General features: G+C 40.0%; 1 protein-coding gene across 3 annotated transcripts; it reads right to left on the bottom strand.

The window, feature by feature from the left end:
- Nucleotides 1-291: 291 nt before the first annotated feature.
- On the bottom strand, nt 292-25,613 carry NOS2 (nitric oxide synthase 2). 3 transcript variants are annotated; one of them, XM_054085338.1, is made up of 28 exons: nt 20,421-20,823; nt 20,237-20,324; nt 18,319-18,494; nt 17,123-17,198; nt 16,391-16,513; nt 16,153-16,301; nt 14,044-14,206; nt 13,512-13,603; nt 12,986-13,127; nt 12,479-12,618; nt 11,732-11,906; nt 10,896-10,997; nt 10,119-10,313; nt 9,684-9,766; nt 9,160-9,304; nt 8,809-8,913; nt 8,592-8,641; nt 8,323-8,497; nt 7,702-7,834; nt 7,209-7,287; nt 6,127-6,305; nt 5,330-5,493; nt 4,313-4,523; nt 3,900-3,987; nt 3,355-3,476; nt 2,616-2,764; nt 1,677-1,871; nt 292-1,085 (listed from the first exon to the last, which is right to left on the bottom strand). In XM_054085338.1, exons 3-28 carry the CDS (start codon nt 18,423-18,425, stop codon nt 972-974), a joined length of 3,456 nt encoding a protein of 1,151 aa, XP_053941313.1. In that variant the 5' UTR covers nt 18,426-18,494; nt 20,237-20,324; nt 20,421-20,823; the 3' UTR covers nt 292-971. The 3 variants fall into 3 exon arrangements, with proteins under 3 accessions (XP_053941313.1, XP_053941314.1, XP_053941315.1); XM_054085339.1 differs by having other exon boundaries at nt 20,237-25,613; XM_054085340.1 differs by lacking the exons at nt 292-1,085; nt 1,677-1,871 and having other exon boundaries at nt 2,620-2,766; nt 3,356-3,476; nt 20,237-20,823.

The raw sequence follows: 25,613 nt of genomic DNA, 5'->3' as shown, positions 1-25,613 counted from the left end.
AACAGAACTAGGGCAAAATATATCGCTATTTTATCTCCTTGCAGTTTGCGAGCCGATCTCACAATCTATGGTGCAAATTCACACTTCCCTTGCCGTAAGAAAAAGGCATAACTAATCTTAGCAGACTGTTTCACTCCTGGAGAGGGGCTCATCACTTCAGGAAGGAGAGCTGGTTGGAGCCCAGCCCACATCCCTGGAACCGCAGAACTCACTTGCCCAGACCTACGTTTTCAGGCTGAAGCCAACAGCAAAAAGAGGCATAGTTAATCCACAGTGACTTGTTGTCTCAATATAAAGGCATCCTTTATTACAAACAAATCAAGTAAATCAGAGCACAGCATTCAAATGTACAAAGTGCTTTTGAATTTTCTGAACCTTACTGCCACAAGCTCTGTAACAACAACTCAGGTTCAAGTACCTGATTCACACAAAGCAGAGTTCAAACCTACTACCTCCCCACGGATACACATTTAAAGTGCATGCAGCAGGAATTTCCACTTATGGGCTATTATATTGTTATCCCATTTGGAAATATTGCCTCAGATTCAACAAGGCGTGTGACTAGACGTTTCCAAGTGACACAATCATCCATTTACTTGCTTTAAAGTGAAGTTAATAGGCACAGTAAAACAGTCTGATATAAATAAATTCACAAAGATAAACAATACATTTCAAACAAGATTTCAGTTCTAGCTTACACAGTAAAAAACTCCTCTACATCTTCCCTGTATTTACAAAAAAATAGCAGATTTATACTAGCATAGACAGCATTAAAAAAATAATTTGCATATTTGCTATTAAGATAATCTATTATAAGAAGTCTCAGAATAAATAGCACAAGTTAAATTTAATATTTTTCTTAATTAAGGCCGAGGTTTAAAAGTCAAATCCTACAATCAGACACGTGTCTGATTTAACATGTATAAGAAAGAGCCCCCAGTATTTCAATACAACAAAAGTGCAAGCTTTGTCTAAAACATGAGTTGATTTGTTCTTGGACTGGTAGGCTGCAAAGTTCGTATACCGTTTTTGACTTCATGTGGGAATACAGCCCCAAATATATCCTCATGGTATCGCTTTTGGCTCTGCAAGAAAAGGAAGGAAACCAGAGATGCAAATTAAATACTGCTAGCTCCTCCTTGTGTAATAGGTAAGGAACTAAGGGGCCTTTTGCATTTGTAAAACTCGTTCAATGATAGCGGACTTTTCTTACTGCCAATAAAAGGAATGTATCAGAATCCCAGATATATGTGCTCCAGGACAAGTTCTCATAACAAAAGGGTCTGAAAAAGCCAGCAGACCCAGGCACTGTGTCCCATGATGGGCCTACTAATTTCTGAAACTCGCTTTCCTCCATTGGTGCAATGATGCCTCAAACTCCTGACATTTCAGACACACTGTAAAGGTAACATAAAGGACCCAAACGGAAACACTGGAGAAAACGGTGAGAGAAGAAAATCACGTGGCACTCTGACACCCTAATCAAACAGGAATAATGCATTTTAGATCATAGTGGGTGGATTAAGCCCATCACTTAAAACTTTTTTCCTTGTGCATTCTGCTGGAAAGCAGCTCATGGCAGCCCGCAAGTCCTTAAGTGTGACTCGGAAAGACTTCTGTAGTCCCTCCTGGAACACTGCTTGACTGGAAATAATGCCTTACATATCATAGCGTACCTTTAGCTGGAAGAAATACTCCTCCGCCTGCTGCTCACTGAGTTTGAGGTTTTTTGCTAGTATTCCTTTCAATGTCTGAGCAACATCCTTGGCCATGCGTACGTCTCCACAGACATACAGGTGTCCTTCCTCCCTATGCAAGAGGCTGCACACTTTGAACTCCAACTTGCTTTGAAGAATGTCTTGAACGTAGACCTTAGAGACAGAAAAAAGATTATTAGACAGTGTTTCTTAAACGCTACTTTTGCTACTGCCTTTTCCAAATTTAATGGGGTCTCTGTAGTAAGGTTCTAAATACACTATCTATTCTAGTTGTCTTGCACCACAGTAAAGGAGAAGAAAAATGTCTTAATGCTCTTTACAAGCCTCAGATTTGGAAGCCAGACCCGCCTTCTTATTAACCTATAGCAGACTAAGACTCTTCTTTTTCAGCTACAATTTTAAAGTCCCCTAGCTTGCCAGGAGAGCAGCATAGCTAAAAAGAGGACAGCTTAAATGCTGCTGTTTTCTCCAGTCAAGATTTCACCTAAGCAAAATTAATTTCCATGGTCCCTGTGTCATTGACATGGAGACAAACAGCCAGAGTGAACTCATTTCTAACTCATGGCCTAATCAAATCCTGCAAAGTTTAAGGCTTCTGAAAAAGCTCCAGCTTCTAGTTTCAAAGGCTGTTTGCTCTTGAAGTTTTGATTATACATCTATTATGACTCTCTGCACGGCAGTGAAGGTTTTATATTTAAATAGCTTGTTCTTACCCAAGTGCACAGTGAGATTCTCCCTTACTTTGAAATAGCGGGGCCCTTTGTCACTTGTTCACAATACACTGAAGTAAAATGTTAATATTCTTCTAAATAACATTGTTAAACAGAGGCCAAATCTTAACTCCAGGGATCATTCTGAAAGGAGCCAACCCATCAGGAACAAAGGAGCCAGCCTTACTTTAGCTTGGCCAGGTTGCCTGGAGTAAGCTGTATAGACATCTTTCAGGACCCCCTTCCTCTTCATTTCCTCAGTTTCTTCTTTGTAGATGTGATCCATGTCTGGCTGCCGGCAGCCAAACAATAACGTCATGTCACCACCTTTGATCCCTGAAACCAACATTGGAAAGGTTTTGTCTTTCCAGGTAAGGCCTATTAACCCATACGACTATTCCCACAAGGGCCCTGTTCCCACAGTAACCAGCTGCGTACAGCTGCCTGCACAGATATTTTCTCATTAGCCTTTCTCAATAAACACCTGAGAAGGAGACTGTGTGTGTCTGCCTGTGACAGCCGGTGATTTCAGGGTCTTGCAGTAGGACTGAACCTCCCCAAGTCCTTGGAGAACTATGTGGAATCACCTCTCGATGAGGTTGCCCAAAGGGCTGATGCAGGCAGGCCAAAGTATCTCCTCTCCATGTCGTGGCTGTGTTCAGCCACTGAACATACAGCAATCGCAGGGACACACCAGCTGCTCCCTCCAAGTGACCAAAGACCTCTAGGCCACTGGACTGGTCTCAGGTGGGATGGATTGGCTGTTTCAGTGCAGGGTTCAATCAGCATTGGGATGAGAAATCTCTATGCAGTCCACTTAGGTAATGTTTCTGGTGCCTCCATCTGTAGAGATTTTGTAGGACTAGGGATGTGGTCTGCCGCTGGACGAGCTATGGCCTCCACCTTGGGGCAATCCCCATGAGTACCTTTTTTTTCCAAGTCATAGAGACGCTGCAGCCAGAAACTCCTAAAGGGAGCAATTCCCGTTCCTGGGCCAATCAGAATGCATGGCTTGGTTGAGTCCTTTGGGAGGTGGAATTCATTAGCTCTGAAATGAAAAAATATGTTAATTGGGTAATTAGTCAATGAACTACATCTCTGTGTCAGTTTCCTGAAAGATTTTGAGCAGCTCAGCCCAAGTTACCATTTTGTAAACAGTAATGGGGCTTGACTTGTTTCCTTAGCTTTCCTTGCCCTACAGTGGACATGCTTATGGGGATGGTGTCACACGAATAGAGTTCTTTCTGAATTTTCTAATGATTTGTGACTTTACTCAATATAAGACGTGGCAAAGCGTCTCATCTCCAGGAGACTGGGAGCTCCCTCTCTTTCAGACTCAGATACTCCAACTTGGACTCACCAGTCTCTTGAAAATCATATGCAAACAGCAAAAAATAACACTGAAGAAGCTGAACTAAGAACTGCTATGTTTTGGGTTATTTCTTGTCTTTTTTCTCTGTCACATACTCACCTGCGTATAAAGCATGGAACTGTTCCATTGAGAGCTATTGTATTCAGCCATGTGCTGCAAACTCCACAGTGTAAAGGCCCTTGTCCATCTAATCAGAGCAAAGGAAAACACCTCGGTCAGTATTCGAAAGTGTTCTGTTTCTTAAAAATCAGAGTTTATACTTAAAATTATGGTTTTTAAGTAAGTGTATGTCTGGTAATGATTTATAAAACAAGGGTACACTGATGATGACGCAGGCTTCTAGCAGCACAGTACGAATACATGCACCGCAGTACACTACTCGGCACATATCACAGTACAAACTTCTTCTTACAGATGTGCTTCATGCCATACAGCAGACCTTTTTTTCCTGAACCACAACGCAGCCTATATATCATTTAATTAGGAGAGAAATTAAAACAATAATTCCTTACCTCTTGTCCTGTAGTTTACAACGGCAACTGTCAGATGGATCTCTTTGGGTGTCATGTCACAGGAGGAGCTGACAGAATAGTACCTGGGTTTCAGAAGTGGCAGCTGAGTCAGTAAGAACACTGTTGAGACCTCAGCAGAAGGAAACTCCTCCAGGACCTCCAGGATATTCGGGCTGTTGTAGAACTTCCATTTATTGTATTCTTCTGTGCTCTAAAAGCCAAAGGCCCCCATCACAATGTTACCAGGTTACGCTGAGTTCGGGAGCAAAGGGATATTTGAAGCATCACTTATTTTTAAGATTTCTGCTTCACATTCCATTATACATGCATGCAAACTAGCAGAGAATTCTCAATACTTTGACTAGACCAGTACTGGGGTTTCCTGAGAAATTGTTTAATTTTTGAAAACAGAAGTACAGAACATCCACTATAGTTTCCTCAGACATCCACACTCTAGTGAGGATGTAGAAACTGAAGTAGGATCTGCTTCCCAGCCTCTGCTTTAGGATACACACAAAACTGCATGGGCTCAGGTCCTGATATCTGCTAAGCTTTACTGAACCCTGCAGGAGAAGCAAGCACTTATCATCCCTGTGAGTCGTTAGTTACTAAAAGTGACATCCCTCCCACTCTCACCGTATCAAATTCTCTAACAAAAGCACCTACCCGCTCCCCCCCAGTTCCTCCACCTGCAAACTGTAAGATCTTTTAAGGGTGTATCATCAGAAACCACCATGAGGCAGGCAAGAGAAATAGGCAGGCAAAGTGACCCACCCAGAACCACACAGGAAATATCAGAGCTGAAGAAATCTTTTGATTCCCACGACCAAGTTGAGCCACAAGGCCACCCTTTCTCTCACTGTGGTTGGTTTTACCAGCACAAAGAATGTGTAACAGGGACAAAAAATCAAGCACCATCACTACAAAAATTTCTTAAGCTTCTGCTACACAATTTATCACCAGGGCATCAGCTGGTCCAGTACACAGCACTAACATAAACCTTGCCCTAATGCTCACCTGACATAAAACTTCCAGTCTCTGTTTGTCTCCTTCCATTGTTACCAGCTGGGAAAGTTTTTTCAGCAGCTGTTGGGAGGGTGGGGTAGTGATATCAAGCAAGTATGTCAAAGCCTCAGGGAGTGTGCAGGCTGGAATCTTTTTGTCACTTGTCCAATAGCCACCTGGAAATGAGGGAAATAAAAGAACACTTGTTAATTCCCATGGTATTTGACAGCTGCAGAGCTTTGCAAAACTCAGTGTCCTTCAAAATAGGACTTCAGGCTGCAGGTCTAGACCAAAGGGACCCCTCAGAAAAAATGTGAGGGTGCAAGCGTTTTGCCAGGGGAGGATCTGATGCAGAGAATTGCATGATAACAAAACACCACTTTAAAATGAAAGTCTTTCATCTGAGGAAATAATCTTTCCATGTGTCAGAACACTATGAGTTAGCAGATAGTCCCTACCAAGATGGAAAAGATGGTCACAACATATACATCTATTTTAGGACTCTGATACATAGCAACAATAAGCAAAATCTGTTGATTAATTTAATTGTATTCCATGGCAAATTTAGTGATAGAATTTCAAGCAGTCTCAACCTGGCATGACTCTGAACACTGGTGAAGTTACCATGGACTGCCAGAGTATTCAAAATCAGAACCAAGAACTATAAGAATGACTAAAAGCATCAACAAAATCCTACTGAAACTTAAGAAAAGGATAAGAGAATCAAATCCAGCATATAAAAATTCTCAGGAATTTTAGAGAAATCAGTCAAACACCTCGGTTGTTTTGCCTAAGGAGAACCAAATTACCATCAGCGCAGGTTTCAAGTCTGATAGTCTGATCAGCTGGAGGAGCATCCTTGACACGCGCAATGAGGCCATAGACTAGTTCTGGCTGGTTGCCTGGGAAAATCCCGATGTGTTCTCCAGGCAGGTAGTGCACTTCCTGATTAGTCTCACAGGAAAGCTTAAGTAGAATGGTAACACGACTAGATATAGGAAAAGAAAAGATCAGATAGATCTTGGTTACGTCGACAGGATTTCCCTTGAATTGCACACAAGTAAATCCAAAATGACAGTTGGCAAAGGCTTGCTGGTGTTCATTACCAAATTATTATACCAGCTTAGTACTTCACGGAGACTTAAACAAATAATAGCCAGATATGTGAAGTACTTATATCAAAACCAATAGGACACTGAACCGATGCCTGATCTGTCTAGTTTAGAATAAATGTGCCTGCACTCAGCCAGTGAAAGGAAGCGCAGCTCTCCTGTAAACCAAACAGCTCACACCTTAAACTAGCTCAGGGGACTTCCTGTAAGATGACTGTATTTAGAACAGGGATGAGAAAGATCTACTGCAGGGTGTTGAAGAGTCATTCACGGATGCTATTCCCAAGACAGCTGTTAGCACTGATTATACTTTTGTATGTCTGTGTGTACTGCATTGTCTCAGCTTGCTCTGCAGTACAACTGAATGCAGCAGCTTCTTGCACTATAGCTTTGCCTTTTGTTTCTTTTTCCACCAAGGGGCAATTTTTCCCCTAAATGAAGTAAACATTTGCCTGGCATGTAGCATACAAAGCAAGGCAGAGGGACCATACATCTGACCTTCCACATTTATTAGGGATCAAAGGGCTGTATCACAAAGTTATTTCCTCCTCTGCGCTCCCAGAGACTCTCTGGGAAGTCATTCCTATCTATATCAGAACTAAGACTGTACGCATTGTTGTGGTCTTGTGATAATGATTTACTTCTATTAAAAATGGCACACAATTCATATATATTTCTTAATAATTCTGGAGAGAAGAAGTTTATAATCAGGCATTTCAGCTGTTTAAGATTATAGTAAAATGTAGTATTTTAATATTGAAAAGAATGAGGTATTGTACCTTGATTTTAAACTTTGCAGGTTCTGTCTGAACTTCAGCTTCAAGGGAATGATATCCTTAGCATGAAGTTTTGCAAGTGCTGTTGAGAAAAGAGGACATGACTCATGACAATTTTGCGATTAGGTTTGCTTAAAATGTCCACACATAATATGCAGAAAAGACTGAACCATGCTTGCCCTAGAATGCGATATACTTTTAGTCAGTTATGTGTCCTATCTGCATGCCTTCCCTGACTAAAAGTAGTTCATCTCAGCTTCTGTTCTTCTGGGACTGTCAAAATATGTGTTAGTTCTCATGTTCTGCTGTTATTGCACAGGAAAAGATAACGATTTCTGTCTTGTAAACCAACCCCTTTTTTTCTCTCACCACTGTACTTTATTATATGAATTCTATCATCTAGCAGGACCAATATTACTCTCGGTCTGAACTGCAAAGGTTATTATCTCTACCTGAAACAAAGTGGACAGAGGAAGTGGGAGGTGGGAGGTAATACCTTTAGGCAAGTCCATGGTTTGAGTGTCGTGCACTATCCGGTAATTCTTAGGATCCCAGCTTTCCTCAGAGGTATAAATCCCAGGCAACTGAATACTGTTTTTCCCGCAGATGTTAAAAATATCACAGGCAGTCTGGGAAAAAAAAAAAAAAAAAAAGACAAAAAGGCTGCTAATGGTAAACCCAATATTCTTAGCACTGCCACAACCCCCATGGGGACATATCATTTTCACAGATTGCTACTGTTTATTGATCCCATGGAGTTCAGTGATGTTAAAGGGGTCCAGTGAGTTCAGTAAGGTCCAACTTTTATAACAGTATAGGTAAAAAATTATGTGTTTTGAAAAATTCTGATGTTTGATACACCCTTGTTTGTACTGTGCATCCCCCTATCCAAAAGGTTTTATGAACCTATGTGAATATTAAACAAAAGCAGAAAAGGGGCCCAGTTCTCTCTTCAAGTTAGGCAAGCAGTAGATGAGAGGGCAGTTTGAAATTCAGATATAAATCCAGATCTTTATTTTCCTCCATTTTTCACTATTTTTATGGGATGCTAGTGAATACCGAAATAAAATGAATGAAAGAACAAACTGAAATATGAGCTAACTATTCATGCAGTCACCTTGAAGGCACTGACTGCCCATGTGCGGAAGGCTTCTTCTTGCCCATTGAGTTCATCTCCTTCACCCACCGGAGTGAGCCGAGAAGCCCCTAGTTGGGCCAGTTTTTGGTCAATGGTATGAGCAAAGGCACAGAACTCTGGATACATGCTGGACCCCAAACCAAACACAGCATATCTGCAGAAGGAAATAATAATAAGATCATTATGTTATGCTAAATGAAATCCAAAAGGATTCATCCCATGCAAAACAAACAACAAAACATTTTTACCTAATTTTTTTTCTCAACAGTTTCAAGGTGAGCAAGGAGTTCTTCAAGGTCTGTATAAAAATTCATAAGATACTTAAGGTTAGAAAAACACTCCAATTTAAAATAAGAGTGAGACCTCAATCCATATCTTACTCAAGTACAAGGGATATATGAAAGGGTTGTCTTTGGTCTCAGCCTTTGAGCTGAGCCTCATATCTCCTTCTGAGGTGAATGTTACCTTTCCGTTATTTGGAGAATCTCCATTTCCGAAAGTGCTAGTAACCACTAAAAGGAGTGTTTCTTTTTCCAGGTCAGAGATGTTGTATTCATCCATGCACAGAATCTGGAAGGTATAAAGCTCATGAGAAATGGCTAGCAGATGCAAGAACTAGCATTAGATAATATCTCTGTGCTTGTCAGAGATATTTACAAGGCATTATGCTAAATGAATACAAAATCGAAGCTCTAGTCCAATTTAGATTTACTGGCATTTAAAACATAGGTTTAGAGACTGGAAAAGCTTGCAGAAGCTGATAAAACTAGCCAGACTTCTTTCTACATTTCAGGTAGATGATTTCTACTTTCTTGCCTTAGTGTTGAAGGCACAGTTGAACAAGCTGCACAGATTGTTGGCTAGCGTTTCCGATTTCCCAGTCTCTGTTGCATATATTACAGTAACTTTGGACCTGGTTGCCATTGTTAGTCGCATGAGTGAAGATGCAAAGAGTGCAGCCCTGAGGAAAAAAAATCACATATAATTTTTAATATCATACAATCATAGAGTGGTTTGGGTTGGAAGGGACCTTAAAGACCATGCAGTTCCAACCCCCCTGCCATGGGCAGAGACATCCCACTAGATCAGGCTGTGCAAGGCCCCCCATCCAACCTGGCCTTGAACACCTCCAGGGATGGAGCATCTACAACACAATTTTATTCATATAGCTCTGAATAAAAATCTTAGCTATGAATATTACCTGACTGTGGACAGGTAAGTCTATGACCCAATTTAAATGGTCCTACTGTAATAATTATTAAAAAAAACTGTGGAACAGAAATAGCACATGAACAGAACAGTTGGACAAAAGCAAAAAAAGCCTTATTTAAAAGACTTACTTTGCCAAGATGCTAAACTTTATTTCTTTTTTCTTTGGCCTCCGCATCTCATCATGCCAGATATGTGTTTTCCATGCATCCACCTTTAAAATAAAAAGCATCAGGTAAGAAATGTATGATAATAAATACATAACTTGTATCTCTTTGAAAGGGTCACATTGAATAGAATCTATATATATTAGAATCTCTAAATACACTGTGTGCAAATATAGGATCAGACTCTATAGCGTCAAATTGCATTTTACTCACAGCCTGAGAATTCTACAAAACTAAAATAACCTTTCTCAGTATAATAGACACTGCATGCTATTTATGAATCTCTCTGGTGAACTTTCATTAACCAGGACTTTTCCTTCCCACATCTCTGGGTCCCATATTATCATATGCACTGCTGAAATTGTCTACTAGAACCATATTTTTTTGGATAACGTGTACCTGGTAGTAATAGAAAGGAGTGAGGACGTAGTTCAACATCTCCTGGTGGAACACTGGAGTGATGCTCCCTGACATAGGAGGTACAATCCACACCCAGTCAGCCGGGCAGCCTCCTCGCACACGATACTCGTTCTGCATGTATTTCATGAAGGACTCAGCAGCTGAGTGGTGATCCATGATAGTCACGTTCTGTTTCTAGAATAATTGCAAAAAGGCAGACATACATTAAAAAGCCCATTCTGCTCTTCTTCCTGATGTAGTTACAGTAATCCCTTTGCTTTGGTTAATATTTCAAAGACTTTATACAGTGCTGGGAAATAATTATGGTCAGCAACTTCTATACAGATATAAATCGAGGTGGGGATTTGATTAAAGACTCTTATATCCTTTTTTTAATTCCTCTCCAGCACTGGCAGTGCATGCTGAAAAGTGTCTGATTCATTGTTGATTATCTTCAATATTGTTATGATATAATAAATAAACTTGTACATAAAAGTGGCTTTACATAGATGTTGACACCTAGACACGTGTTAAAAGGATGAACAATTTTGCCTTTAACTTCCTTTTCTTTTTCTCTCCCTTCTGCATTCACCTGAGATTTTTTTCTGCCAACAACAGGAAATTCGTATTCCTTTGCCTTCCCAAGTGTAAATCAAGAATAATTCTATTGCAATCACACTGATAATCTCCACTGAGCATCGGTCCAGTGGCACTGTATTTATGTAAAACTATTAGCAGTATTCAGTGTCTCTCCAGATACCACACCTGTTGACTTACTTGGAAGCTATAAAGCACAGCCACGTTTATCTCTACAACAGCTCGGTCTTTCCATAACGATGAAAGTTTGTTTGTTTCCAGTCCCATTCTTCTTCCTACCTCCTACAAGTGAAAAAGAGAGAGAAAGGGGAAAAGCAAATTTACTATGTGGGACTTAGACCTCACGATATCTCCACTTCACCACATTAATATGCAGGAAAGAGTACTGTGAAGGGGGAGGAATCAGTCTTATGCTGGGAAAAGTGATGGGAGCAGAAACACTTGGCATTAGATGTAAATTTGTGTTATGGAGTTCTGGTTCTCGAGGCTATTTCAGCTTGGTAAAGCAGGGCGCGGTTCTCTCCTAGACTAAATAGTTTAAAAAGTGGCAGTATTTGGTTATCAGTCATAGCTATTACTTTGTACTGGTCAGGTAACCAAGACTTGCAGCTAATCACCAGGACTGCACTGCCTTGTCAAGAGTAGACTGGAACTGACATAAATATACCTCTGAGAAATGTACGGTCTGAGACCAAAAGTCACAAATCAGCAGGACTCGGGGTAAAACCAGGGAAGAATTCCCTTTGGGCAGTATTTTTCTTTTACAGTTGCAGAAGCTGTCTATCCAGGTATTTGGAACACAGACAGTCAGAACAACAGTCACACAGTCTGGCAGTTGTAATCTTGGCAGAAATTCAAGATGTCCCACAACAGCCAGGATATTGTGTCAGATGAGCGCTGAAGTGCCAGTGTGATATAAATGCAACACCCATGGCAGCAAAGACTGTTAGCATCTCTCTTTCAAAAACATCCCTTCACCAGGTTCATTCCCTTCTCAGATCAACACAGCAGGTTACCTTCAGGATGTTGTATCGCTGTACATCACAGAAGTCTCGCACACCTATCTCTGTCCCCATGTACCAGCCATTGAAAGGACACCCGGTAAATTCCAGGCCTCCCACCTCAAGAAGCATGTTAGCCACAGCAGGCAGCGCATACCACTTCAGATCCAACTCCTTAAACCATTCATACCTGTTAAACAAGCATTTTTATTTATTATTTGACATGTCTTTTCCTGCTTTAGGCGATAAGCAGTAAAGTCCAGGAAGATAAAGAGTGCTAACTCTTGGAGAAATGACCTCCAGAGCATGGCCTGTAAAAGCCAATAGCAGCTTTCATTTACAACATGGTGACTGGAAATGCCTGCTAAAGAAACTGCAGAGCAGCATTACAGAGATCTGCAATCTGTAGGCCACTCCCAAAGCACACATGAAGAAAAAAACAGACAGAACGTCAATAAATATTGTTTTGTGTGCAGCCATATTCTTCCTGGGTATCATTATACACTGGCATAAGAAATGATGATTTTTTAAATATAATTGACATGTAGATCAGGGGAAAAAATATTTCCAAGAAAAATGGCTTTAGCTTCCTTAATTTAAACCTTATTTCATTGCTCTAACAAGTTTTTTGTCTTTCAGGACTATTTACCGTAATTTCATCCTAACAAAGAACTCATAAAATGACTGCCACAGGCACAGGCTAATAACCTGCCAAGGTGAGGCAGAGGCAAAAATGCAATTATCTCAATCTTGTGTGCTTACTTTGGATGTTCCATTGGCACTTCGAGGATAATTTCTGGCGGGTATTCAAACATTTCTGGGTCCTGGCCGTTTGCTTGGAGAACAAGTGGAACTACATCAAAGCGGCCATATTTCGGCTTCCACCCAAGCTCAATGCACAACTGTGAAGTAAGTAAATTACAGGGTTTTTTTAGGTTTTTTTCCCCCATCCCAAGATAAATTCTAAGTGATAAAGATTATCTTTCCTATTCAAACAACATCGAGACATGTTGTTCAAGTACTGATTGTGTCCCTGGCTTAAGAGGAGCATTAGCTCACACTGTTCTGAGATGGAGGGGAGTATTTTCTACCAGAGTTGGAAGAAATTATTGCTTTCCCCTGCTCCAAGAATTTGTATGGCAGAACACGTCATTCACTCCTTACTGCCACACTTCCCTCCCACTGCATAAACATGCAAGAAAAAGATAAAGACAGGTAGATGGGTTAGACAGGACAGAAGCAGTTCTGATTCTGTAGTTGGGGCTGTACCTGTGTGAACTCCACACTGGCAGGGTCTCCTACAACAGACCCATCTGGCATTTGATATCCCGCATATCGGATGAGCTGGCTGTTCCAAATACGGAAATCGTGTTTCCCATCCGTTCTCTGAGGGAAGATGGTGATGGCTGATCTGCCCAGAGAGCCAATTGAATCCTGTTACATCACAGCAGCAACTCAACCACATTCTAATTGTTACCAACAGCAATTATTTTATATTTCTAAAATAAACGTCTATAGAAAAAATCATTCATCTTCTCTACTCACCTGCCTGAATTATCAAATCATCTCTTTTCCCCAGGAATTACAAAAGATTTTGCAACATCAGTTACGAAAGTGATAAAATTTCAAAACAGTGGATGGTACACTTGAGAGGAACATTTAAGTACCAGGAGAATTAAAGAGCTGAGACAAGTTGTCAAAATATTTAGATAGACCATTTCAGGTCCATGCAGAGTTTTGAATCCCGATCTAAATGTGATTTTCATTGCTTAAAATTAAAACTAAAGAGGCCTACCTTATATTTCCATTGTTTGTGGCATACTGAATATGACGACAGACATGTTCAAACATTTCCTTCGCTGTTTTACAATCACGGGCATCAAATACCTATACATTTCCAAAAGAAACAAAGAAAGATCTGATTTTGAAACAGTAATGTAAGCTCATTATCTTTACTATGCAGTCACGGAAAGGAAAGATTATGGAAGAAAGTGAAATGAAAAATCAGTATTTCTTGATTTAAATGCAGCTCTACTGGGAAATGTTAATTTTTTTTTTGTTCTCATACACATAATTTTCACATGTAACACTCCTCCATGGACTAAAACGCGCACGTTTCACAACAGAGTTGCTTCCAACACTAGCACTTCTAGACATTTTCATTCAACTACGAAGCACAGAACTACAAAAAAGACATTGATCTCACAATATTTACAGGAGGGGATAGTCCTCAGTTGAAGCAACTGGCATATTTTTCCAAAGACAAGGACATTCTTCTGACTTACAGCAGATGACTACTTGTCCCACAACATCTAGACTCAGGTTACCTGTAGATTAGACCACTGGATTCTCCCAATACATCTAGGTGCATTCCGCCAGGCCTGTTTGGCAGCAAAGATCAGTTCATCCTTTGTCAGATGGTAGGTTCCTGTTGTTTCTATCTCCTTCGTCACTGTTTCCAGTCGGTTCAGGTGTTCTTCTATTTTTGGCCTTTTGAAAAGGAAACAGCCATGGTAAGAAACAATGAGAATTTCGTTACCTAGAATGGATTTAAACTGCAGACCTTCATCTTGTGTTCTGGGTAAAGAACAGCACAAGCACTGCTGAAGCCATAAATTTTTTCAGCATTGTTTTGCATGAGAAGACTTCTACTTCCACCGCTAATTTTATCTGCCAGGACACAGGCAGATTTCCAGAAAGGGTATTAGCATCTATGTAGGCTGAGATATGGCAAGTCTGGATAAACACTGAGAAATCTGTCCCTGCTATAAATCTATACTCTCTGGATGTAAAACAGGTCAACATAAAACGCTCTATCCTTTACAAATTACCCATTACTTTATGAACCCAGCAATTTCACTGTGCCTTGGCTGTGAGAGGTCACCACGATCTGCTCCTTGCCTCCTCTTTACTGCACCACGCTTTTGCCCCCAAAGCATAGCTTACCAGCCTAATGAAGAAACTAACAGTAGAAATGTAAGCAGTGATACCATCCTTTGACCACCCAACACATCTATGGATTGATCACAAGCTTTCTGTGTAAGTTTTCAGTTTAAATGTGGATTTTCGAGACTAGTATGGAAAACATTGTCAAATCATAAGCAAATGAAAAGTAGAGAACAGGCTAGCTTCAGCCCAAGAGTAGGATTATAGTGACTGTCCTCTCAAAGTTCTATTATTTTCACAGAGGTACTGCTCTTCTCAGCAAAGTAACTAGGATTTTTATTCCTAAAAGGGGCACTTCTCTTCTCAGCAAAGTAAGTAGGGTTTTCGTTCCTAAAAGGAACTGCTGAGCAATTCCTTTGTCAGGGAAACCAACTCTAAAATTCTTCAGTTTGATAACAGAGAAGGAAGTCAAAATATTAGGAAATATTAATCACAGCACAGACAAAAATTGTTTTGTTGGCTTACAGGGAGAATGAAAATAGCCTGCTCTGTCTGAGAGTCTTCACATTTTCAACAAGATGAAAGATCAAGGGCAAGCATGTTAAGATAGTGTAAATCAATGTGATCAAATAGCCATGAGCAGAAACACAAAGCTGTGCAAATGTAATATGCTGGCAAGCAAGTACAGCCTGTGTGTAAGACAGGGACTTTCATAAAGTTTCAGAGGGAAGAAAGCTTTGTAGCAGAGTTCAAAGTGTCTAAAGAAGCAGCCATTATGTGTCTGAGTCCCTTTGAAAGTCTGATAGTGTTTTATAATGCGATGAGCAAACATTGAATTGTTCACTTGAAAGCTTGTCATGTGAAAACTTTGTCACTGCAAACCCTTGGACCTCAACCAGGTGTTCCAGCTTTTCCTGCAACAAGATGTCTCTGCCTGATCTCTTTTTGTGAAAACATAAATCTCTTTTCTGAAGCAGAGCATCCCTTTCAGCGTGCTCAGTAAGCTTATGTTGGTGATAGTACAGAGCAAGGTTTAGAAGCAAGAGACTGGCCTTCCAATCTTTGGCTAAAGCCTTGAGAGTCAAAACAGAGAACAAAAGAACACAGAGAACATACTTGGAACAGCACACAAAAAAAAAAGCATTTCCCACATTACTTCTCCAAAACTGATCTGAGTAGGATCTAATTCCATTAACACCCAACATCAAGAAAACAGAAGGTAACCTTCTGTAAGAGAGTCCTAACCAAGCTGCTGATTATAAATGTATTATAATGTATAACACACTCAGAAGGGATGGGGCTGAGGAATGCACTGTACAGAGTTCATTTCAGTATTCCCAAGACCTGGGATTGGCAGATATAGCATATGAAGTGCAGGAATAGTTTTATTTACTTTTTCTAATAGCCCTTAACTATTTTTTTTGAATGCATGCTACTTAACGGGATAATCAGCGATAGCTGCGAAGAAACCAAATGCTCCTAGAGTCTCACAGACAGGCAGGTAAGGTAAAGGACTTTTTTTACCAAAAATTAAGGTGAAGTTGGCTTACTCTTTAAAAGAATTGTAGTACTGCTTGATAAAGTCTATTGCCTGAGGTAAAAGCTCTGCTGGTGGAACTGGCCCATCTCTAGTACCTCTCACCAGGCCCTTTGGGGTCATGAGTGCTCCTTGGCAGGCTTTAGTCCGGCAGTTGATAACCTGAAAAACAATAAAACATCAAAAAACAATGTTGCACTCTGTGTCTTTCAAAGTTACGAAAAATCACTGTTCAGGTTTCCATATCTCACCTCTTTTGCTCCCAGGTGTAGCGTGTCGAGAAAGCTGGATCCACTTTCCAAGTTTCTTACTTTTACATGTCTTGGATATCTTGATATTTGGTTTGAATCTTTGACACCTTTTGGGTGAGGGTTCTGGACAGAGGAAAAATAAAAATACATAGTGTCTTCAGACCCATTAAATATCTTAAGGTTCCATTTTTTATTTTATTTCATCATTAAAACATTACAGATTCAATTCAAGAAGCTACATACAAACATGATCTACTCTGACATGTGTTTATACATTTGAGTAAACCAAAACTACTGATCTAATCCACAGTTTGATATAAAACGGGCAAAAAAGGGTATTTTTGTAATAGCCAAGCAATATCTGCCACTGCAAGCATCTTTTTAATTTCAATAAGGCCTCTTAAAATAACAGTCACAGTCTCAGGAAAACAGTGAACCAGACAGTTTTAGAGAAAGGATATGTTTGTTACTAAAGGCTGGGTTTTCAAAGGTGAATAAAGGAATCAGACACTCCAATCCCAGTGGGCCACCTCTTTTCCTTTAGTCTTACCACAGTTCTTTTTTGCTCAGAAAAGATCTTTCACCCAAAGATGTCAAAGCAGTCCTAACCTCATGTAACCACAGCCAGTCCTCACATTAGGTGTCCGAGAACTTTTGAGCAGTAAGTACAGCCTGTGTGAACTGTTAGTACCAAACAATGACGCTAAAACAGACCTCTTTCTCATCACTGACCTTTGCTGAGGTTATGATAGGTGGCATCTCAATCTGCTTCTTGTTCAGATCATGTAAATTGGCTTCATTTTCTAAGCTTTAAAAGAGAGAAAGACAATTAAATATTACACAATGTGTTTAGTTTGTGTTAGTCTTACCTGCATCATCAGTAAGGAGACGCTCAGAGCTGTCTCTGAAAGATGTACTGAGTCAATAAGGCAATCTTTCACAGCAGCATGAGGGGTGAAGTGGACTAGAAGTCAGTAATAAAGCTACAATCACTCTTTCCAGATCACTGGGCAGGAAGGAAAACAACAGATACGGTCTGGAATGATAAAGGCTGCCTATCATTGCTGTTAGCTAAGTAAAGGACATCTGTACAATTACAATCTGGCCAGAAAAGACACAAGAGGAATTATACAAAGAGGTTGACATCTTCAGGAAATGTGTGAAAATATCATCTAGCTCCAGCCCACTAAGCAAATGACAGACTTTAACATTAATTTGCTTTGTTCTCTACAGTAAGTCTTGCTTTCTCAACCCCTACTTTTTAATTTGGATAGCAGGTTTCAGAAGATGTTCAAACACACCCAAGAGGCATCCACACACCAAATTCCAAACAAAACTTTTAGTCTGGAGAGGGTAATGGTGTGTTTTAGCTAGCAGAGTGCATGTGAGCACCCACTTCCATGAGTCAGCTTTGAACATAAACTACTTTGAGGAATGCCAGGAAAGGGTAGGGAATGGCCAGAGAAAGAAATGGGATATAATACAAAATTGAAATAACTAACAGCTTGAAAAGTGAGAAATTGAATATGCATGTGCAATTTATAATGTCTTGTATAAATTGTAACACACAACTGTTACCTGACCAACTCAATTAGAGCACTAACATTCACTTTACTAATTTTTATAGCATACAGAAGCCTCCTAAGTCCTAGCACATATGAAGTCATTATAAGACACCAAATAAATTTAGAAGCATAAAAGAGAAAGGAAGATGATTTCTTTCCTCATTGATAGTATAACTTAGACACAAAAGCATAAATGTTCCATCCCAAATCAGCACCACCCAGTGACCGTCAGAGATAACTTTTTTTATTTAATATTACTCTTTGGAAACATGCTATAAGTTTCCCCAGAACCCTTGTCATTTAATGTCTTCCCTTTTCAAATGAAAGAAAAACTATAAAACCATTAAAAGACAAAGATCTTACCCATCAACCTTCTTATTTTTCGCCACGTTATTATTGATGTCCTTCTCTTCAGAGGGCTGGTTCTTTGCAGCACGAGGTTTGAATACAAACTGCCACGGGCACAACATTTTGTATGCTTTATTTATTATTTTAGTTCAGAGCACTGAAATCTTGTTTTATGTGACGTGGGAACACTTCTGAGGAGGCAAGAACATCAACAAGGTCAGTTTTTAACTAAGAAGGTAACTCCCCTTAAAACTGCTCAGAAACTCACCAGACCAACTGATCTGATCTAATTAACATCCTGTTTCTAAAAATGAAAATGTTTTGACTCTTAAGAGCAGTGACACTAAAACTAACAGTTCTCTTTGTCACTGCAATGCTGCAGCCATGCCTTGTTCTAAAATCCCGGCAAGAGAATTTCGAATGCCCCCAGGTTGCATAAACCACCAAGTATTGGTCTCTAAGGAAACCACATGGCCGCTTCACTTCTATGACAAACACGCCCTGTTACTTGGGGTTTTTTTTCAAGTTTTGTGTTTTTCAAAAGTTTGTTAAGAGTTATTAAATAACCTGTTAATTCACATCATTATATGTTAGCTAGGAAAAGACATGTAAAATGCTGCTGTGTTAATTCACAAAGTAATGAAAGAGAAGAACGGTCTGTAAATTAAGTAAAATGTTTTGCAACGTATTCATCTGCCAGAGACAGATGGAATTCTGTATTTTGTAAGATACATATACATAGCACATATTTGAATGTGACACACTGCATCTATCTAAGAATGTACAAACCTTGATGCTATTCATTTTACCATACATTTTCTGCTAATTTCTGATCCTAAAATGGATTTTTGCACTAAGAAAGGTGTGAGAGAAGAAAAAGAGCAAACTAGTAATTGCTAGCTAAATCAAAATGAGCCTCAGGGTTTGAATCTGGTTCATAACAGAAATAAGAAATTGTTGGTTCAAAAAAAATTCAGACAAAGAAAAAAAATACATTGCCACGTACTCCTGATGTAAATTATATATAATTTTGTAATTGCTTTTTTTCAGTAAAAGTAAAATGTGTGCTGCTGTGCTCCCAAGATGCTGTCTGCTCTAAGATCACACAAGAAATCTATTCTTATCTGTGAAGAAACTGTAAGGTGTTAGGACTTGTTTGTTACTCCAAGTAAAAGAAACAGTGTGCAATAAGCATTTCTCTGAAGTTAAAAATAGGAACAAATCTATTATCTTAATATTATGCAATAAAATTGCTGCAGTGTGCCTATGTAATTTTGTAAAATGGGAAAAAGAGGGAAGGGAAGGGAAGGGAAGGGAAGGGAAGGGAAGGGAAGGGAAGGGAAGGGAAGGGAAGGGAAGGGAAGGGAAGGGAAGGGAAGGGAAGGGAAGGGAAGGGAAGGGAAGGGAAGGGAAGGGAAGGGAAGGGAAGGGAAGGGAAGGGAAGGGAAGGGAAGGGAAGGGAAGGGAAGGGAAGGGAAGGGAAGGGAAGGGAAGGGAAGGGAAGGGAAGGGAAGGGAAGGGAAGGGAAGGGAAGGGAAGGGAAGGGAAGGGAAGGGAAGGGAAGGGAAGGGAAGGGAGAGAAGGGAGAGAAGGGAGAGAAGAAAGAAAGAAAGAAAGAAAGAAAGAAAGAAAGAAAGAAAGAAAGAAAGAAAGAAAGAAAGAAAGAAAGAAAGAAAGAAAGAAAGAAAGAAAGAAAGAAGAATTATAAACAGAAGACAGAAGGAAAAGAAGAAAAAATAAAAAGAAGAAAAACTAATTAGAGGAAAGCCAATAATAAGTATAAAAAGAAGAACAAAAAAGAAAAAGAGAGAAGAGGAAAGACTCACATTTCCCATTCACTGGCATTCAGAGTAAAAGCTTGCTTGCTTTTCATGTTCTCCACATCAGGGCTCTTTAAATAACCTTTGCATTATTACCTGTTACATGTACAAACCTTTAGATCAGCCGAAACAGGGATCAAGTTTTCAGAGCAGTAGGACAGCTTGGGAATAAAGCAGGAAACCAACTCCAGCACTTTGCTCCTAATACGGAAAAAAAAGTTTGCCATGAAACTACTTCACTTGCGAGCTGCAGTACATGAACAGCAGAGCGAGCACTCAGGGACAGCACTGCCTTACCCTGTTTAGAAGAGTGTTTCCCAGACCTGCCAGGAGCTGCTCTTCCCTGTCAAAGTCTCTTCCTTTTAATCTCTTCTGCTCTGTATCCCTCCCATGAGGCAAAAGCATTTTATACTCCAGGATCGTGTATGCAAAACAGCAGAGCAAGGCGACGTATGGACAGTGGACAAAAGGGGAATCCCAACACCTCCAGCAGTTCTTTCTGAAGCAGAGGGCGTGCAATGATGTGCTGCTGCAGCATTACATAATGACAAGGACCGCAAGAGGGGAGAGCACCCAAGTTCCTGAAGGTACCAGCATCCCCTCCTTCCCACGCAAGCTGCTGCAACCTTGGTTTCCACATGTGCCCGGCAACAGGCACAGTGCATCACACTGAGTGGTTTTTGCAACCATGCAAGTAATGCTAAAACAAACAAAAAAACAACTCTTAGAGGTTTTATCGCTGCTGGCCATTCTCCTGTACATCAAACCAGCAGCTGTGGAAGGACACAAAGCAACTTCAGAAGAAATTTTACAGAACCACAGAGCTTCAGGATATGGACCAGTACAGCATTTAAGCAGGGGATTATAACTAGGGACAGGTATTTCAAGTGTAGCATAAATAAATAATTTCCTTATTTTTGATCAAATTTCAAAGGATCTTTCTCAGCAGACTTCTTGTAGAGTTTCTTCCCCTCCAGAGCTCCCTATCCCATCTGGCGCTGCCTGACAGGTTTGCCCCTTTGTGCTTTTCCAACTCACTAGAAAAACTGGAAGGAAACTGCAGCTCCCTGACGTATAAACTATTTACACCACCTCGTATGCGGGAACACCAAGACAACTAGATGATGAAGATGAGATTATTGAGCTGATTTTCAGTTTTAAACAACATTCAGATATATACATATCATAAAACCATGTTGCTCCCTGCAGTGTGAAAGCCACAGGCAAACCTGGAGCCAAGGGCGGTGGGTGGCACAAAGTGCGCCAGGCAATTGCAGACTCAGAAATGCTGCGGTATGCAGGGCACTCAAGGATTTTGGCCCGACTGATTCATTCAGTGACCGGTTTAGAACTGTTTTCAAACTGAAGAGAATTCCTAAATCTGCTGACTATTACAAGGTCAGAATCATTGCAATGATAACGAGAAAGATTTAAAGGTGCTGATCAAAGAGCTACAGAAATAAGGACAAAGCTGCAAGACAAACAAGGAAACACACATTGTCTTTCTATCTGTCACAGTTTTACTGGACCAACTTGGGTAGCAAGGCATTTTCTTCATTCTGTGTCCAGTTTGTTTATTTATTTATAAATGAACATTAAGTCCTTGGATAAAGCACTCCCAGAGGTGTGTACACATGTTCATGTATGAACACACCTGCACACATCCCATCCAGGGTTGCTGCAGATGAATCTCTTGAGAAACAGACCTGAGCTTTTGGTGGTTTTAGCACTCACCTACTTGACTGTACCAAGCCCACACTGTTTGCATTCACCACTCATGAGTCTTCATGCTCAGATATATATATTTATTTTCCATGATGCCCTTCCTCCCACTGGAATTATCACTTGGCATCCCTCTCTTTCAAATATTCCAGACATTCAATTAGCAGGCAGAAATTACATGTGAGCTGTGACCCAATGCCATGCTATGTATTTCTGCCCTGCTTCTGATCCACAACAGCACTTCCCAAACCATACAGACAGCTGAAATTACTTGAGTGTAACTACAGTGTTAGGTATCTCAAGGGTCAAACTGAAAGGGCCTGAACTTAACATAGATGTCAGAGTTCAAAGAACAACATCACAATCTTCTCCACATTTGCTGTTTTGTCAGGGTTTAAAAATTCTATTTGCATCTTTCACTTTATTATTAAATATGACCTATTTTTTTCTACAGAGATTGAAGAACCTTAATGCCTAGCACCGTAAAAGAGAACATCTTAGTAGAAATTTAGGTTAATTCAATTATGTCCAATGGTTTCTATGCTTTTATTATTCAGCCTTCTTATTTCCCCATGCCTGGAGATCGCTGAAATCAAGGCAAGGCTACATAGGGAGTAGATATGAAAAATCAGATTTGGAATGACCAGAAGAGGAGAAGCATCATATTTCCTCATGAGAAGTGTTTAAAGTATTGGCTGAGGCACAGTCATTCAGAGAACTGCTTAATCACTCCAGTTTTTCAAACAGGACCTGCTCTTTTACTCACTGAAATTGATAATAAAACTCCGTCTGTATAACAAGACAGCTCCGTTCATTCCTTAGGTGGAGTCAGAGATTAACTAAACAAGCTCACTGTGCACTCGTCTACAAATAATCTACACTGCTTGGAAAGCTGCTCCATCAGAAAACCAATTTCGCACATGATTCCTACTTTTGCACAGCCACTTCTGCCTCTGCCATATCAGAATGCACAAACTAGTTGCTTGTCTTGCATTAACTTTGATGAAAGAGGTGCCCTTTCAGAGCAGAATGCTTAACCTATTCAATGGCATTCTGACTATGCTGTCATTTTGAGTTACATTTTGTTTCTGAAAATGTGATGGCCCGTAGCCTCAATAATAAGCTTTCTGCAATTTCATTCAAATCAAGTCACATTCTTTATCTGACTGCAATATTCTGCATTAGCTCAAGAAGTTATATTCTCAAAACCGTTTAAAAAACAAGCTCTGTTTGTAAGGTCGCTCCTCTGAGAAGAGGAATCTGAGTCTTCAAAGCAGTATGATACTGAGGTAAAGCTGGTGCTAACAGGGGTCGATTTTCCTAAGTTCATGTAACCGTAAAGAGATGATGTTCAATTGTCCCAGCTCTTCATAAACTACCAGTGATTTTTTTCTAACTCCCTTTTCCTAACTAATCTGAGACGTCTCCATGAGGATCTTACTGAATTGTTTCATATGACATCACAAATTCAAAATACAGCACTGCTGGCTCCTAGAAAGACATGGAATGTTAGCAGATTTGTTAAGACTTCACACACTCCTCCTGTGATAAGGATGAGGTACTCCATCTGCATTTACAAACCAAAGGCTCTGTTCTTTATGCATTCTCTTTTCCTGAGGAAACTTACTCTGCTTCCTGCTTTACCCTGTTGGATTAACATCACTGGCCAAACAGGAAATTGGGTCCGTAAAGTACCAGTAACAGATAACCTTTAAAAAAGGATTAGAAAGGACCTCCATGGCACCTGGTCCATCTCTCTGCCCCATGAACAAGAGCAGCTGTATCTAACCTATCTTTGAACCCCCAGAAAACAATGACAAGTTGGTGTTAGGTAGCAGGACTCACAGCAAAAAAGCTGACTAGCAACTTCAGACGAGACCAGAGATTAAGATAAGGGAAGTGGTGGAGTCTCCATTCCTGAAGGTGTTCAACAAATATGCAGACGTGGCACTTTGGAACATGTTTTAGTAGACTGGTGGTGTTAGGCTGACTTTGGATTTTGTGATCTTACAGGCCTTTTCCAATCCAATGATTCTATGATCAGTTAAAATAGAGTCAGATCACCAAAGACCATTTAGAACTGTGGAAATGGACTCATGCTTTTTAGTGAAACGCTCCATACTTCTTTCACACATGACTGTTTTATGGTACAAACAGCTTAACTCATTTGGTCCAACAAGAACATTCATTCACTATCTGAAGTGCCATTTTCTCTACCAGTTGAGAGACTTCATTCATATGTTCCAGCTTGCTATCACTTAACTGTAGAAGAGACATAATATTCCTGGCAACACTTTTGTGTGTGTTACATACTTAAAATGTTATTTTTCAAGACAAGTATTGTCCTTTTGTGTGTGCTGCATCCAGTGCCTTGTACAATGCGGCACTGAGCCACACAAAAGCCTCTCTGTACTTTTTTAACTCAGAGGTAAATAAATACCTAAATAATGACAATGCTGAGGGTTTGTGTCATAAACTGGGTGCCAGAACACACTGGGATAGTATCTGCGAGTCTTGGTTTGCTGCTAGCTTTGCACTTTTCATCCCAAAATGTCACCTGCAAAAAATATACACTATAGTTGCCAAATCCCTACACTAAATACCAAGCGTACCAGAAATGGCAGAGCAAGCCTGTGAGGAATCCAGGAGTTGTATGCTCAGAACTTTCTAAATGTTATAAGTAACCTAATTCTGTTGGTCCTATTTTCAGAGCTCTTCTGATTGGAGAATGGTGAAAATGTTCTGTACTAAGGGATGAAAACAGAAACAGTGACAACTGCGTATGTATGTCATACTTGGAGAATTACTGGAATTTCCACTTTCTTACTCCTTACTTCTTCAAATGTCTAACGGATACATGAGAAATGAAACTGGTAACTCCTAGAAAAATGTAAGACTACAAATCTATCAATCTGCTATATTTCATTTAGAAGGTGAAAGAAATGCAAAAATAAGTCTAAGGACACTGTTTGCTTATGACACGCCACCCTTATCAAAAAAAGCTGGTCTGTGGAAGCCAACCCCCAGACGCTGTATGTCTTAAAATGAAGATTATACAATGAAACAAAAGAGCTCCTCAGCAGTTCTTCCTGCCTTCATACTCTGGAACCTCCATAGACTCACTGTTTCTATTGGAAGTTTCTGGTAGTTCCTGTCAAGGAAATATACAATTGATAACACTAATAACTACCATTTAAAAGGCATTTCCAGATATCTCATCATATTGACTAGTATTAATCATCTTTTACACCAGTTTGGATTTTCATTTCCCAAAGAAAATTTGCTAGGTCTTAATACTCCCTCAAACTCTGCAATATGGCAAAACTGCTTCTTTGCTTTAGCCTTTTGCCTGCTTACCCCACCTTTAAGAATTTTAATGTATTTTCCATCAACTGCAGCATCTTCTTCACTGGCTTCTTCCCTATTTTGAAATGTTCTTTATCAAATGGTGTAATAATTTACTATCAAAAGCAAAACAAAAGGAATTGGGTTGTAGCACTTTAAGACAAGTAGGATCCCGGATCTACTGGCTGGACTCTTCTCAGTTTCTGCAGACTTAAGGCATATTAAAACCAGCAGTTTAGGATGAGAAGTGCAATGTACCAATTGCAATCTCCTGAGGTAGGCAGTGCAAGGCTGCTTGTCAAGTGATGTCAGGGCACAGTGGAAAATTTCATGATCATCTGAGGATGAAAATGAAAGTTCAGGAGAGCGTTAAATTTACAGCGCTGTGCCAGTAAACCCATCCCTTCCTGTCTGTAGTTGTAA

The sequence above is a fragment of the Cuculus canorus genome, chromosome 20, assembly GCF_017976375.1.
Source record: "Cuculus canorus isolate bCucCan1 chromosome 20, bCucCan1.pri, whole genome shotgun sequence".
Taxonomy (NCBI): domain Eukaryota; kingdom Metazoa; phylum Chordata; class Aves; order Cuculiformes; family Cuculidae; genus Cuculus; species Cuculus canorus.
This window is presented reverse-complemented; position numbering and strand designations above follow the sequence as displayed.

Bases quoted from the DNA above. Each gene is read 5' to 3' on its own strand.
- NOS2 (XM_054085339.1), bottom strand. From the start codon at position 18,425: ATGTTGTGCCCGTGGCAGTTTGTATTCAAACCTCGTGCTGCAAAGAAC. The intron at 17,199-18,318 runs GTAAGATCTTTG...TCTCTTTTAAAG, and splicing joins AAAAATAAGAAGGTTGATGG to CTTAGAAAATGAAGCCAATT. The intron at 3,477-3,899 runs GTGAGTATGTGA...TTTTCATTTCAG, and splicing joins GTTCCATGCTTTATACGCAG to AGCTAATGAATTCCACCTCC.